Below are 15466 nucleotides of genomic sequence, written 5' to 3' on the forward strand. Positions count from 1 at the left end.
AAGTGCATAATTACAAATTTGATCAGCACATATGATCAGAAGGAGAGGAGAAGACACGCATCTGGAAAGTTAGGAAAATAAAACTTTGGTTGTTTTGCATTTTAAGACTTACATCCTGCATCTGTGCGTTGAAAAGCGTACATGAAGACAACTGAAAAGACTGAATCATAACCTGAGCAACGCCCTGTGGGACACAATGTACTTCCTATGTCATGATATAATGAAATATACTTTTATTCTTAAAAAAAGGAAGAAATTATACCTGGTGTGTGTTAGTAATAAGCATTTAAAATGTCAAGGCTCATCACAGAAGTAGATGCTGACAATATTCTAAAATTAAACATCTGCACCCTGTCTAGTACTTATCATTCCAAGTAAGGATATCTCACATTTTAAATTTTCTCTTTCACCTCTCTTTAACAAAGAGAAACCAGAAAACGAAATAAAACAAGTTGCTACAAACACTGTGAAAAACTAGAGATTTGTTTCCTGAAAAAATTCAGAGACAGGTATCTTTGGTATGAGGAGAGCACTGCAATTCCATCCCATTCTATCCTGGGAAATCCCCTCTTAAACACATAATCGAATAAAGTTGCTATTATTTTCCACTAGGCCACTCAAATAAACATTTAATCTTTAAGTTCTTAGCCCAAACCTGCTCTGCTGTGGTTGAAACTCATTCTGTACAAGCTGTGGCCAACACAAAGCCAATATTTTTCTAAAATACTTGCCCTCTTTTTAGCTGGGTCATAAAAAAGCAGCGAGTCTGAAGGCACGAAATTGTAGATGATGTCTTGCAACGTTTCCGTACACCTACACTTTGACATTTAAGTAACATTTTACCTAATCTGTTCTGCTTCTATAAACAAGATGCCTCGTGCTTACATATTACATACACTTTCCTCCCCTGCACTTGTGTTGTTCAAAACTTACTTCTGACTGCAACCCTTAAAATCCGAGGGACCCGTGGGGTACTTACCACTCGTAAAAGCACAGTAAATAAACCTGCTGTAGAGAATTACCCTTCTTGTTCAGTACAGCACGCAAACCATTACAAACCCGGGAACTGCTGCTCCTACATGTCTACCCAGTTTAGTCTGAGAGATGTGATAGGGGAGCACTCGAAGGAAGAGAGCAGTACGGAGGGTTAGTTTGAGTTAAGTTCCATATTCACTCAACAACAACAAGAAGTGAAATCATCAAGCTGTGTGAATACTGCTGCCTTTTGTATTTTAGTAGCTTGAAGCTGCCGTTGTTACCTGAGCATGCTGGCTTTGTGCAAGCTCCTCTTTCTTGCGTTTCATGAGCTCTTTTCTCAGCTCTTTTGGTGCTTTCTCCACTTCACATAAAACCTACAGTGTATATAAGCATGCAGAAGGTGGCAAAAAGAACACTTTTTCTCCACAGCAAGCATTACTGTGAACACAGGACATGCAGGTCAAGCACTAGAGGTACTGGGAAGCATGCATTTACTTCAGTGGCAGGGATGTTAGTTTAGTGAAAAGAGCTTAATGAAAAGAGAAGGAACAGTAGGTGCTTTATGCATGCCAGCAGTGCAGAAAGGAGGGATGTGCCAGCCGCTTTTTGCATGCAAATGCTGCCCTGTGCTCTCAGAATTGGAGTCTCTCGCTTGTGTTTCCATGCAGCAGCCAGAAGAGTCAATAGTTAAGAAAATCACCACCTGCAAAAGTGGTATTTTCTTGAAGCACTGCGGCAAAAGAACTACAGAGTATGTTTACCTCATGGTAAAACTGTGAAAAACAGTTGGAAGTTTTTTTAAACTTCCACTGAAAAACAGCTATTTCTGACACTGTCTGTAACTTGAATTTACAAGATGCCATTATTAGTGTCTCCAACCATAAATGACATCTACACAGGTTATGTCTTTAAAACAATAATACAAGCAAAGTATTATTTGGTTGCAAGTGTTTGGTTCTGAAGAATTTAAAGCAAAACCCACCAATAACTACATTTTCAAGAAACTATTCGTGACATATGCTGGGACGGAACGTGTTTCAGTTCAAGGTGAATTAGACTAGATTAGCTGAAAGATTCTAAATATAACCTGGCTAAATCAACTGACTATTAATCTGTTAATTTGCTAATGTGTTTTATTTGGTTTTGAGACTTATAAAAATGTAGCATTGCACACTCCAGTGTAGCATGGACAGTTTTAGAGCACCAGCTGCATTTTCCTCCAAACTGTACATCGCCTTTTTAAGCTTTAAACACAAAACTACGCACCCAGAAACAAATGCCTGTTTGTTTAATAGTGGAAGCATCATAAGAAAACAGAGTCCAAATCACCACATGCTACTCCTGTTTCCATGAAAGAACTGCTTTTAGCTCAGAGCAATAAGTAAAATTCTCCCCGCTTTCCCATGTAGGACCCAATCACCAGTAAATAGAGAGAGACTCAAAAATGCAAGAGGTACCACAAAAGAAGAAAAATTGTTATTTACATTTGAGCATACGGTTCAAACTGAATACAACTTATTTCTTTAATGCAGTTTTGTGCTACAGGATCATTCTATGCATAAGCATGGACACTACAGCTTTCTAAAGTAATCTCTGAGTCTAGGAACTATTAGAGCAAACACTAGAGCCATTCATATATAAATGGGCACTATACAATTGATCCAAAAATGAAATAAAACAGCTTTTAAGATGCAAAATCTACATGGAATCACATACTTTCTCTTACTCTAATGCAAGCAAATTAATAGCACAAGGTGTCATTGTCAGCTGTCATTCATTTTGCCTTAACTGTATGACACGTATGAGATTAACTGTAAGAGATCTTAGGTTATCCACACTTCTCTCTCCTGGCTTTCTTTTTTGAGCTAAAAAGCCAAATCCATGTTACTGCTCTCACTTCATATAAAGAAATTCTAAACAATAACAGCACACTCTCGATGAAAATCTAACAAATTACACTAACAAAAAAGAAACACATCTGAAATTAAAGTAGTTCTCAGTAATAATCAAGACTGTATTGTCTTTGAAATTCTAATCTGATAAGTATTTACTAAGTAGCCATAGTTGGATTTGTTTAAAGTAGAAAACTCAAATATTTTTCACAATCTTTAAGAAAATACTTTATTAAATATTCTGTGAAAAATAAAGTCTTCTAACATGGTGATGTTTTCTAGATTAAGTCAATACCTCAGTCTTCCAGTCAGCTGTTTGTATTTCACTTTAGGCAGTAAAACAAATGAAACAACATTGACTGCTAGTAACACTTCCACAGGTCAGTTGACAAGCCTTCTGGGAGACCTAATCTCAACTGTTTACTACGTCCATACTCCTTATTTTCTATATTGTCATCGTCTCTTACCTCTTTTTTCTTGTTTTTCAGCACGTTCTGGAATTTGGACAATTCCTTCTCCTGCTCTGCTTTGATGCGTTTGGCCTCATCCCGCAAGCGGTTCGTGTGCTCCTGTTCCAGGCGCTCTATCGTCTGCTTCTGCTGCTTCTCCAGATTTTCTATTTCTTGATCATACTGGCGCTTTTTGCTCTGTGAAAATAATTTGGCAGGTTTTTTTTTTTTTGGAAACTAAGCTCTGTTTAGTGAATGCTGTACCACGGCAGGGAATGGCCCTGATGAACTGTTCTGGCAGGCAAGTTCCAGCACACAAGCTGGGCACCCCCCAATGCAAAATACTGCTTTTTATTAGCAACAAAGAAGGTTAAGCTACAGCCATCATAAAAAGAAACACCTGATTGCTGCTAGCAGTATTCTGCCTACTCCATCAAGATGTTGTATTTTAAGAGCACCAAAATCCACAAACTCACTGTCATTTCCTGTTCAAAACGTCTGAACATCTGTTCTCGCTGTTGCAAAAGCTTGTTACTGAGTTGCTGTTGGGCTCTCTGCTCCTCCTTCTGAAGAAGTCTTAGCTCTCTTAGCTCTTGACGTCTAATAAGGAAAAAGAATCACTTAATATTGATGGGAAAGCAAAACAAGAGGAAAACTACAAAAGACAAAAAGGACCAAAACCGACTGATTGATTGTCTTAGGAAGAAACGCTTTACATTCCTTTCTACTAAAAAAATACTGTAAATTAATCCCTAAGTATTTCTGGAATAAGATCACTAGCCCACTTTTCTAATTCAAAGAGAAAAAAAATTAGCTGCTAACCTCTTGAAAACTTTATAGAAACACTTACCGTAGGAATCGCATTTCTTCGCTTTTCGAGTCATTTTCAGTAACTATTTTTGATGTGGTTACACTCACTTCTACTCCATCAACAACAAACTTCCGAGTTTTCTTCAACGTTTTCTTCTGTCTTCTGGTTTCCTAAAAGAAGCATTGGTAAGTTATTCCGTACTTATTTAACTTATATTCTTTATTCTCCTTTTTCTTAATATGAAATTGGATCAAATATTTCTGTGAATGTCTACTATATAGTACTCAGGAGTTCTTCTCACTTATCAGGTATCTCAAGTGAGAACTTGAAACATTCTAATGAACTGAAACTTTCTCTAGTCAGCAAAGGAAAACTGTAATTATTGATTATCCAAAGTGTCAGAAGAAAACAATTAATCTAGATAAACTCTGAACAAAACCGATGCAGTTTTATTTTCATGAGCTGAAGACAGCTACATTTCCTGTTTGCTTTTGACCATGATTTTCTCAGTCACCAAAAAAAGATATTTAATTCTGAAAAACAGTTCCAAAACAGAATAATAACTTACTCACCTGCTTACTTCTGCTTTGGAAATAAATGAGCTAGTCTCATTTTTTTATTCATATATATTGGCCAAAAATCATGTGATGAGATTGCTGACAACTGAAGAAATCTCAATTCTCAAAGCTGCTGTTGTTTCATTACAAGAGAAGAGACACCCCAGCTGAAACTGCATCTCCACTGTGTCAGGGCTACTGCAAACACCCTGAAATCATGTTTAGCACAGCTATGCCAAGCTATGGGGGGTTTGTTTGATTGGTTTTCTAGGTTTGTTTTTCTTCCATTCAAACTCATATTACACAGTCACTACCTTAGTATGGTTACAATCATATTAGTATAAAGATATAAATAAAGTTCACAGTCTGGAATGTGCTTCCTCTGAATAAGCTCATTCATAATGGCATCGCTGCACTGACACAGCACAGCCACAGAAGCAATGTTTGGAATAAACAAACCCAACAGAATATCTGCCTTGGGTCTCCCACACCTAAACAGAGAGACAGAAGATGGAAGCGACAGGAATTCAATATAAGATTAGATGTGACAGGAGATTTTTCCCATTAAACGGGATTTCTGTGTTGAGTAAGGCATTGAACTGAACTTCTTGCATATCAGCTCTGAACTACAGCCACTCCCAATTCCTCACATTTAATATTGTTAGAATTCCTCTTATATGCTAGTCCACCTTTTTAAAATACCATTATGCAATAAATGAAGAAAATAATTAGCATAAACATGCAAAATCCAGACATTGTTATGCTGTGCAATTTAGAATACTTTGGTTTCTACAATTTGCCACACTAGTTTCTCACTCAACACTTTCCTTTGCAGCACAAATCAAACTTGGAGGTAATTTTAGGGTCACACTCACATGAGATTTTACATTAAAAAATACATGATTGCTTACACTTACCTGTAAAGATATTGATCCTGTCTCTTTGTTCTTACTAAGGAAACTAGAAATTGACAAGTTCAAATCAATGCTGCTGTTATCAGCTGTAGAACCAGTGCCTGAATCGGCATCATTTTCCTTCAAATTCTCCGGCTCTACCTGCTGGGAAGTTTCAGTATTGCCTCGATTATCCGTTTTGACCTTCTCATTTTCTTCAGTGCTAATACTAATACTGGGGACTGGAGCGACTTCAGAGTCATCAGCTTGTTCACTGACAGCATTTTGAAGCTTATCCTTCGTTACTTCATCAGAAGTAACTTCCAAACGTTCTTTGGCTGTCTGAATGTTGTTTTCCTGGATATTTTCAGCTCTGCGCTCTCCTGAATTTTGGTCCATATCAGTCAGTTTATCCACCACTTTAGAAACATCCTCAGGTTTGCTCTGTATTGCCTTCTGGTCTACGACATCTTTTCCAGAGTCTTTGATCTTTGCTTCCTCCGTACTGCTTATATTACTAATATCCTCATTTTCACTTTCTGCCGGTTTCTCGTCTACTTTGATCACTTTATCTTGGCTTTCTGACAGAGTTTCCTCAGAGCTGATTATCTCATGGACCTGCTTAGCCTGACTTTCCACTGGCTTATCCTCCAGCTCAGGTATTTTATCCCCATCACTGATCGGTGTTTCAGCAATACCACCTATCTCCTTAATGTTGTCAATTCCGTGCTTTATTAATTCCTTTTCTTCATCAGACACTTCAACTGTAGCATTAGGTACAGTTTCTGTAGTGGTGTCTATTGTTGCCTCTTTCCGCTCTTCATCTTTATTCTCCTTTTGCTCTGTGTTTTTATTTTCTACAGGGACCTTCTCTTCTTTAAGTCCCAAGAGATCTGTTCTGTTCTCCTCTTCTTTCTCACCACTTTCCTTAGAAATGCCTTCCTCATCTTCTACACTGTTTTCAGTTGTGGGTACTCCTTTCAGTTTATTATCTTCTGCTTGTTCATTTGCCGTGGACTTTTCTTTCTCTATTACAGGTTCATTCTTTATTTCAGATTTTGTTACCACTTCAAGTTCTTTCCCTGCTTTCTGGGGTTCTGTATCCTTATCTGGTTTTTCCAGGCTTTCTGTGTCCTTTCCTGCTGGCATTATTTTGCCTTGCTCATCTTCACCAGTTGGCACAGAACCATTTTGTACTTTAATATCATTAATGGTCATATCACATATCTTATCACCTGCTTTCCTAAATTTAATGTCCTCAGATTCATCCCCAGTTGTTTTGTCCTCAATTGCATTATTTCCTGTTTTCTCGGAGAGAGATTCCAGGACAGAGGCATTCTGTGAAAGTTTATCCTCCTCAGAGCTGGCAATGCTAAGGTCGGAGGATGCACGCTTCTCTGCAGGTAACTGCTAAAAAATTAAAGGAAGAGAAACACTTTAACATTTTGTAACTTAATCAAAGCACAGCTCTATGGAAGAATATCTGAACAGAGATTAATACTGTATTTACAGGCAAAGAATTTGATAACCTCAGAGTACTTCACTTGGTATTACCACAGAACAAGCGCACAAACTGCAGACAGGCTCTGAACAGAAAGTTTCACAAAAACCCTCTTCCATATCTCCTAATTGAATAAAATACACTGTGATTGAGGGAAAGGGATTATGGTCATCAGCCACGCTTTAAGAGTCTTTTTCTTTTCACACTTCTTTTTTTTTTTATCAGTTCAGTTCTTCAACAGTACCAGCTACAGTTGGATTTGAAAGACACATTTTTGTGCCAGTTTGGCTAGAAACAAACTGTGTAGCTTTGGCTAGAAATAAACTGTGCAGCACTGATAAAATGAAATATTAAGACCTTCTTCTACTTCACTTTGTGTTCTTTGTTAAAAATGTCTGGAATTTTTTAATCTGTTTTTTTAATCATGTAAAACTCTATTAAAATGGTGAAAACTTCCAGCAGATCTGATTAAGCGGCAATACAGAACTAGAACAGAAACAGTTACCTCACTGTAGAAACTGCTGCTGTCAGAATGTGAATGTTATCAGATTACATACAGACATACAAAAGAATATACTAATAAAGCACCATTTTAGCCATAATTGACCTTTCACTCTTCAAAGTGATTGCGATATCTCTCTGTCTGTATTTACTGTCAGAACCCTGTAATTTGCAGATCAGGCTCCCGATTTGCCACTGGGAACATCCCAGGTTAGCTGTTGCAGCAAGCACAGGTTTGATTGTGCATTTCTTGCCTTGCTGGTTTCCCAGGCATATAGAAAACAATTCCTTTAAAGTTGAAATTTCATTTCAAATATTTCTTCACAAAATTACTCTAAAAGCTTAGTGTTGATCTCCAAGCAGTGTTTAAAGCTACCACAAGTAAATAACGTGAACGCATCTACCTCACAGTTCCTTAAAATGCTGCTTTTGAGATATTTAACTGAGTCACAGGGCGGACTTCACTCCAGCCCTCCTAGGGATTGATGGCTTCGCGGTGCATCAGCGGGAGGAGGTGGTGGATGATCCTCAGGAGATGGAGAATAAGTCCTGGAGGAAGCTGGTGGGAATGAACGCTTGGAGATTTGCTGGGGTGGACTGGGAGTGGGGTGTGAAGGTCAGGGGATGTGAGTAGCACGGTGATGGGAGAGGAGGAAAAGAAGGGATCTGCTCCTGCATTTGGCTGGTAATGGCAGGTCCTGATGGTGCTGGGCACTTGCACCAGTCAGGTCAGGAAGCACACGGCCTGTGCACTCTGCAACCTGCCACCCCATCACTGAACAAAGGGGCTTTCCCCTCTGAGCAACCGTATTTGCCTGGTAAGATTCTTAAAGCATCTCCAGAAATACATCCATAAATGCAATCCTGCCTTTGTAAAATATTGGGGGTTTTGGCTTTTCTTTTTTTTTCTTTGAGAGCCACGCTGTAAAATCACAAACTTAGTTTACAGCATAATAGACAAATAATCTTTCTTAATCTTTTAAACACTTCATGGAATACAAATGTAGGTTTACTCGTTCATCTAGTCATTTTGACTTAAAACCATTCACACAAAAAGCAGTATCCCGTTTTTAATATATCACGTATATATGTAAAAAAATGAAGATGTTAGTCTTTCTTATTTATTAGTAGGAGTTTAAGAACATGCTAATTTTGAAATAGTTGACTACTTATTTTGTAATAAGGTTAGAGTATGTTTATGATGTTAATTTTAGAAGATTTCCTGCAAAAGTCAGCTTGTACATGGAGAAACTGAATTCTCCATGGTAAACTGCAGATTGCATATTTAAAAAAGCAAATTTTAAACTAACCAGAGAATTCTCTGTTTCCTCTTCTTCATCCTCATCTTTACCATCTTCAACTTCTTCTGTAACTTCAGCCTTTGCTTCTGCAATCAATTCTCTTATCGGTTTATTGGAAGTAACAGTAACAAATGGATGCTTGTGAAAATAAAAAAATAAGCACAATATTAAGTGCTGACCTCACTGTACACAGTGGGAAAATCATAACTTGAAAGAAATACAACTTCAGAGAAACGTTACTGTGGTTCTCTTAAATTTCAAGATTCACAATTAACATAAATCATAACTGTCCTAATACATTTTTTCTGCTGAAGTCTTGAAAATCAAAACATTTGTATTCAAGCATATTGTGTAAGGAGTTTAACAAACTTGCTAAAAATATAAATAATTCATTCATACTGACCTTTTTCACAATCCAAAGAATAGAAGTAGAAATATTTTTAAAAAGGTTATTTTTCTTGGAAACAACTTTCATTTCAGTTCCACAGTTAAATTATTTCCTGATAAGCTTTATCTAGGATTATTCTTTCTAGAACAAAACGTGCTTTGTCCTTAGAACAACTTTTTCTAACACAAACTGGAATTCTACTTTTTTCCTTAAGAGCAAAGAGGTACCTGTTCTCCTACTGTCTGAATCTCCTTTCTCTGCTTGGCCCTGCTGCTTAAGTCTACTCAACATATGGCAGATGGATTGTGGATGAAGTAAATGCGTGCTGACGTTAAACAGAATCAAATGTACCTGCTCACATCTATTCCTGTTCTGCAGTGACAGCATTACAGGGCAGGGCTGAGTGCTAAAGCTTTTAGAACACCTGTCAGCAGCTGACTACACACATAAATATCTCCTTCATCCACTACAGCTATCAAAGTATAATTACTTACACTAAGTAATTAGTTATATCACATCAAAATATGTTAAACAAGTAATCTGATCTGCACTCGGCATCATTTAACCAAATTTTATCAATTAAGGATCAATGCATCAATTTTAAAAGCAGGTTGTGTATGAACACTCAATTTGAAATAATTTAAATAGTTACTATAATACTGCTCTGCTTTTAAAAAGTACAAAATATGCTTGCCTTTAAACAACAGTTCTGAACAATTAACTCTTCCTACCTGTAACAGCTGAGTTGCACTCCACCTTGCATCTACATTCTTTTCCAAACATTTCTTCAGAAAATCTTTAAAATCTGATGACCTACATGAAAAGCAAACAGGTAGCGGTTGTTCTTCTGTCTTAACATCAGACAAAAATATACTGAAATATTCTTCTTCTTTCCCATGAATCTACACTGCAAGTCCAGGTTCTTCTACTGATTCAGGGAAAAACAAAGAGGAATGCCAAGACCACCGTGGCACAAATACAACCTTTAAACTGTTGGTCCGTTAATAGAAGAGTTCATTTTTTGTTCTGCATTTTTAATACATCACATCTACTACACTACTAACTGAACCATGTAAAGGTATTAAATTGACCAACTATATAACGCCTTCTAAAAATATTTTCTTAGTCTAAAAATGCTTTAGTCTCCTTTTACACAATCTTTTTTTTCAGATGGTCTTCAGATCTGTTACTGCATTTATAAAAAGCTATTTCACATGCATTTTAATGCAAAATCTGCAAAGTACTTCTGTATAAAAGGTTCTATACACAACTATGACAAAAAGCCCCCAGTTCCAATTGTGTGAGCAGATGTCTATGTGTGTGTACACATGTACAAACCTCCACAGGATATAAAGCCAGACCACAAAGTTTAACAGAGCTCACACATGTGAAGTTTAGCAAAAAGACAGCTTGGCATGCCTTGCACTCAAAACCTACAGACTGGGGTGGGAAAGTTGTAAATAAAATACTAACCATTTTGAAGGCTGTGCTAAGGTGGGAGGATCAGATTTTGCAATTTTCAGAAGCACTCGCATGGGATTTAATTCATGATGAGGTGGCTCTATTTGAGCCATTTCTATCAAAGTAATGCCAAGAGACCAAATGTCAGCCTTGTAATCATAAGGCCTGTCTTTAGAGGTCTCACACATCACTACTTCTGGAGCCATCCTGCGAAGAGAAGAACGAAGTACCAGATTAGAAAATGCATTCTGATCTGTTCTGAGAACATTCTAAATACGTACAGTCACTGAAGAAGCACGTTCTACCCTCATTTAATATATTTACACAATATTTACCAAGCTTGTAATAATAACATAAAGTAGTATTAAGTTATGAGTTCTTCCTAAAAAGTCAGCGAAACAGTGCACTCACCAATATGGGGTACCAATAAAAGAGTCTCTTCTTTGTATTGTTCTTGTGTTTTTAGCTGACACTCCAAAATCCGCTTAAAGCAAACAGTAAAATACTATTAATGGGGTGGTGGAAAACGTATTATATTTTTTATTTTATAATTGTATTTTCAATGTTATATTATCCCAGAGCAAGCAGTCAGAGGTATTAAAACTTCAAAGTGAAATAAAAATATTGTGTTTGGATAGCTAAGTGCCAAGGTTTTAGAGCATTTCTAACACAAGACTTCGATTAAAACTTATTTGCCATTTCTAAAACAAAAAGTCGTGCTACTGTTGGGCTGCGTGGGACAAGAGCAATATATGTATTTACTATAAGAATAACTGATTTAAATTATTTTAATTAGAAACTATTTTCTTTAGCCTATGAAGTCTGTATTCCTCAGACATGACATTAACTCTTCAATTCGACAGCTCATTCAATTTTTAATTTCAGGACTCAGATTCTCATGAAGTACTATTTTTCCTTTATGTTATAGGTTTCTTTTCACATGATTTTCACTTTACATCAAATATCTGAAAGCTTACATATCCACCTTTGATGTAATATCCAACCAAAACACAACTTTATCTTTGCAATTACTTATCTACAAAGCACTACATTTCTCACCTAAAAAAAAAAAAAGACATTTAAATAGCTGTTGTATGCTTATTATAGATGTAGTTTTGTTAATGAAGATCTAGAGATTAGAGCAAAGGGACAAAAATAGCCATATGTTGCCATCTTTAATCTGTACAAAATTACTTGATGGGCTCAACATTTGAGAAATGTAATTGTGCTGTGTGAAAAAAAAAAAAAAAGGACTTCTGCAATGGTTCAAATGCAAAATCTGAAATCTTGAAGGACTAGAGATACTGAAATAATAAAACTCAAATCCTTATACAAATAAAGTGCAATAAAGGAAATTTGTCATTTACGGATCTGTAAAACAAGGAATTACCCATTTCTGTGTATAGCAGAATCAAAATACAAATAGTTTAAAAGTAGTAAAATGCTACTTCAAATCACACTGTACACTTTTCAAAGCTAAAGCAAATATTTTTTTCAGAAATCTTAATTAGCAATCCTGAATGCAACGCTAAATGTAAGTGTGGAAGAAAACTCCCTGTGGTGTGAACTGTTAAGTCGTATCTTGAGAGCCTGCAAGGTGCTGTGTATCAGCTAAGCTTGACAAAATCTTAAAATAGTTCCAAGTCTGTGTGAGGAGAAGCCAGGTCATGTGAGGAGATGAACAGAAACAAATGACTCGCTCTGACCATGAGACTCCTGCTATGATCTGTGGTTTCTTTTACAGCAGTACTAAGAATCTAAGATAGCAGTTCTATTACTTTTAAAAATAAGGCCTATGACCCCCAGTCCATCACTAAATCTTCAGGGTTTGTAGAAAAGCTAAAACAATAAAGTTACATGTTCTTTGCAGATTAAAAGAAAGGCAGATGCAAGGAGTATATCCACAGGCAACAGTCTTGTGGAAGGGGATCCATGCAAAGAGCACAGACTCACTAAACTGATCAATACAGCAAAGCAAGTTCTTAAATATTCTCATCTTCTTACCAGAGATGATGCCCTGAACCTTGCCAAGACTCTGGATCAGTACGAGTTAGGGAGCAGACATATTTCTGACTTTGGACGTACCTTGTTTACATTTACAAGGATTGTCTGTAGCAAGGCTGGGAGTTCAGGGCCCCAGTTCACTCTGCTGATATTCTGATTCTCCTTACCTTTACCCTCTGTGTAACGTGCTTCCAAAGAAATACACCTAATCACACACCCCATGCAGAGAGAAGGTTCTGAAACGTGAGTGTGAGCTGCAATGTCATGGAACTGTGGGTAGAGCCGCTGCAAAGGCTGACAGCTTATACAAATTTGCCCCGAAACAAAGTGGATCCAGATAATTCCTCTCCTTTCCTGGCTCAATGAAGGGATGCTATTCACCATCAGTAGTCCTTTGTCAGTTCTGTATGGAGGAATCCTCACGGATTCCCTATCACATCAGAGTGAAAATGTGGATGACTCTTAGATTAAAAAGCAGGAATCAACAACAGTAAGCTCGTATTAATTTTCTTCCAGACTGTTCTGTCCTAATTTCAGTGTAACGAACAATTGACAAAGGCATAAAAACACTAAGATAAGTAATTAAGATAATTACTCCTCTCTCAATAAAGGGAGAGACAACAGTACTAGCTACTGGTTTTTGGTGATATTAAAGAGTGTTCATTTTCCAAACTAACAACTTCAAAGGGAAGTTCTGACGTTACCATAGTAAAGGCAACTGTAAGTAGGAATGTTATACTAAGAAGCAGTAGGAGCTGTGTCTGACTGTAGGCAACTTGGTGCAGATACTGACACAACTCCTACCCTCACTGATTTTGAAGCGTGAAAGATGTGCCAAGTATCGTCAGGATATTTGTTCAAGCTTTTTTTTTACCTTGATAGTAGCAAACCACTTGTTTTTGAAAAACCCCTCATTGCTAGATTGGTATTTCAGTACGTAAATAATGAACTCTGACAAACTACAGCCTGAGGAAAACACAATTAAAAGACTACGCCAAGTTCTGGGAAAGTCTTGTATATGCAACGTGCTTACCTAGTTTAATGTCTCCATCTAATGTGAAAAGAATATTGCCAGCCTTAAGATCTCTGTGGATGATCTTATTTTCATGCAAGTAGTTCAGTGCTTCCAGTGTCTGCCTGCACACCACTTTGATCTGTGGCTCTGTTAATGGCCTTTCAAGCTCTACAAGACAGAGACAGAAATAATCTCATTTCTGCATTTTACGTTATGTGTTCGTAGCAATCAGCATAGTAATATATGTGAAAATTAATTTATCTGGCAGATTCTAAACATCAAATGTCAGAAAAAAATTCTACCTTATAATACTCGTTCCTTTCAGTAAAAATTTCATGCCTTGAACCCAAACCCCTCCTCATTATCAAGTTATGCATCCCCACCTATCTGAACTGTGAAAAAGCTATACAGTTCAGAGATTGATTCTTCTGTGTGGTACACAGAGATGCTAAAGACCAGATCCTTTACTTAAATGGTATTAGTATTCACCTAATTTGAGGAATAAGCACCAAAAAATCTAACTTTAAGGTAGATGCAATATAATGAATTATCACAACCTGATTTGGAAGGTGGCAGTGAAGAGGAAGAATGAGATCTGAAAAGGGCTCATACAGACTACGTTATAACAACAGAGAGCTTCATAAGCATATGAAAACAACTCTTCACATTTACTCAAAGGATCTAGACAAAAATGTTGTTAGAAAGTAAATAAACACTTTAAAACTGAGAGAAAAATAAATCTAATTTAAGAAGTTACAATGTCCATAGGTATAGGTGTAAATACTAATTTCTAAACCCCAACGTTCAACATATATAGCACACTAATTACAGAAATATTTGCATATCAAAACAATACTCATATGAAATATCTCTTAGAATATATATTATAAGGTGTTAACTTTATTATTTGAAACAATTTATTTACCCAACATGACTGCATCTACAGCTCCTCCTGCACAAAATTCAATCAGGATCTGTATTTAAACAAATAAAATACGGAAATTAGAAATTAAACCGTTCCACTGAACTGAATCATTGATTAAGGGAGCATTACTGAGAGATCAGAGTTTCAGACTATTTTGCCTCTACAAATTACTTTACTAACCTGCAAAATATTGGTATTCTTACCCAGCTAAAAGTAGGGCTGTGCTGCTCAAGCAAATTCTTTGAAAAATACTTGGAGATCCTCAGACAAAAGTTTTAATTCAAATATAAAATAACATAACAAAAACTTATAAAACATAATGAAACAGTCAGCTTAAACCTACTCTTTGTAATGTGATTTACATAATCCCTGCAAACTCATTTCTTGATTATTAAGCTCTACTTCTATACTATAATCTCCCTGACTGAAAAGTCCAAGAGCTAAATGATTTTCCATTAGCAGATGCTATCTCTTATATTGTTTCAGACAAGACAAAAATACAGAAAAATACTCTTAAAAGCTAAAGAAAATTACTGAATTCAGATGTTTACAATAATTTTCCTTCATTTTCAATCATGCCTACAATACATCAAGGCTTTCATCCCAGAATTTACTAGAACAAGTCCATCTCCAGTTCTGAGTTGCATTTGAAATGAAAATGAACTGCAACTCTTTTTAAGTACAAACTATGCTGACAAAAAGGACAGAAAGTACATACACAAAGGAAAAAGAGGGCGGACAAAGGGAATGAGGAGAGCAAGAAAGAGGAAAGGTCATTCAAGATTGATAT

General features: G+C 36.6%; 1 protein-coding gene across 2 annotated transcripts in view; it reads right to left on the minus strand.

Annotated features, from left to right (window-relative positions):
- The window catches only part of SLK (STE20 like kinase), a 47384-nt gene that overhangs the window by 9224 nt on the left and 22694 nt on the right, over positions 1–15466 (minus strand). The window contains exons 3-12 of one of the 2 annotated variants that reach the window (XM_027897995.1): positions 14677–14725; positions 13770–13919; positions 11144–11216; positions 10745–10939; positions 10003–10084; positions 8893–9021; positions 5605–6987; positions 4170–4300; positions 3796–3919; positions 3338–3517 (exon numbers count right to left, since the gene is read on the minus strand). In XM_027897995.1, coding sequence (XP_027753796.1) covers positions 3338–3517; positions 3796–3919; positions 4170–4300; positions 5605–6987; positions 8893–9021; positions 10003–10084; positions 10745–10939; positions 11144–11216; positions 13770–13919; positions 14677–14725 — 2496 coding nt within the window. Of the gene's footprint in view, positions 1–3337; positions 3518–3795; positions 3920–4169; positions 4301–5604; positions 6991–8892; positions 9022–10002; positions 10085–10744; positions 10940–11143; positions 11217–13769; positions 13920–14676; positions 14726–15466 lie in introns of both variants that reach the window. The other variant, XM_027897994.1, reaches the window with a different exon arrangement.

This window comes from Empidonax traillii, unplaced genomic scaffold, assembly GCF_003031625.1.
Source record: "Empidonax traillii isolate 1590-97213 ecotype Southwest subspecies unplaced genomic scaffold, ASM303162v1 scaffold574:size890810, whole genome shotgun sequence".
Lineage (NCBI taxonomy): Eukaryota > Metazoa > Chordata > Aves > Passeriformes > Tyrannidae > Empidonax > Empidonax traillii.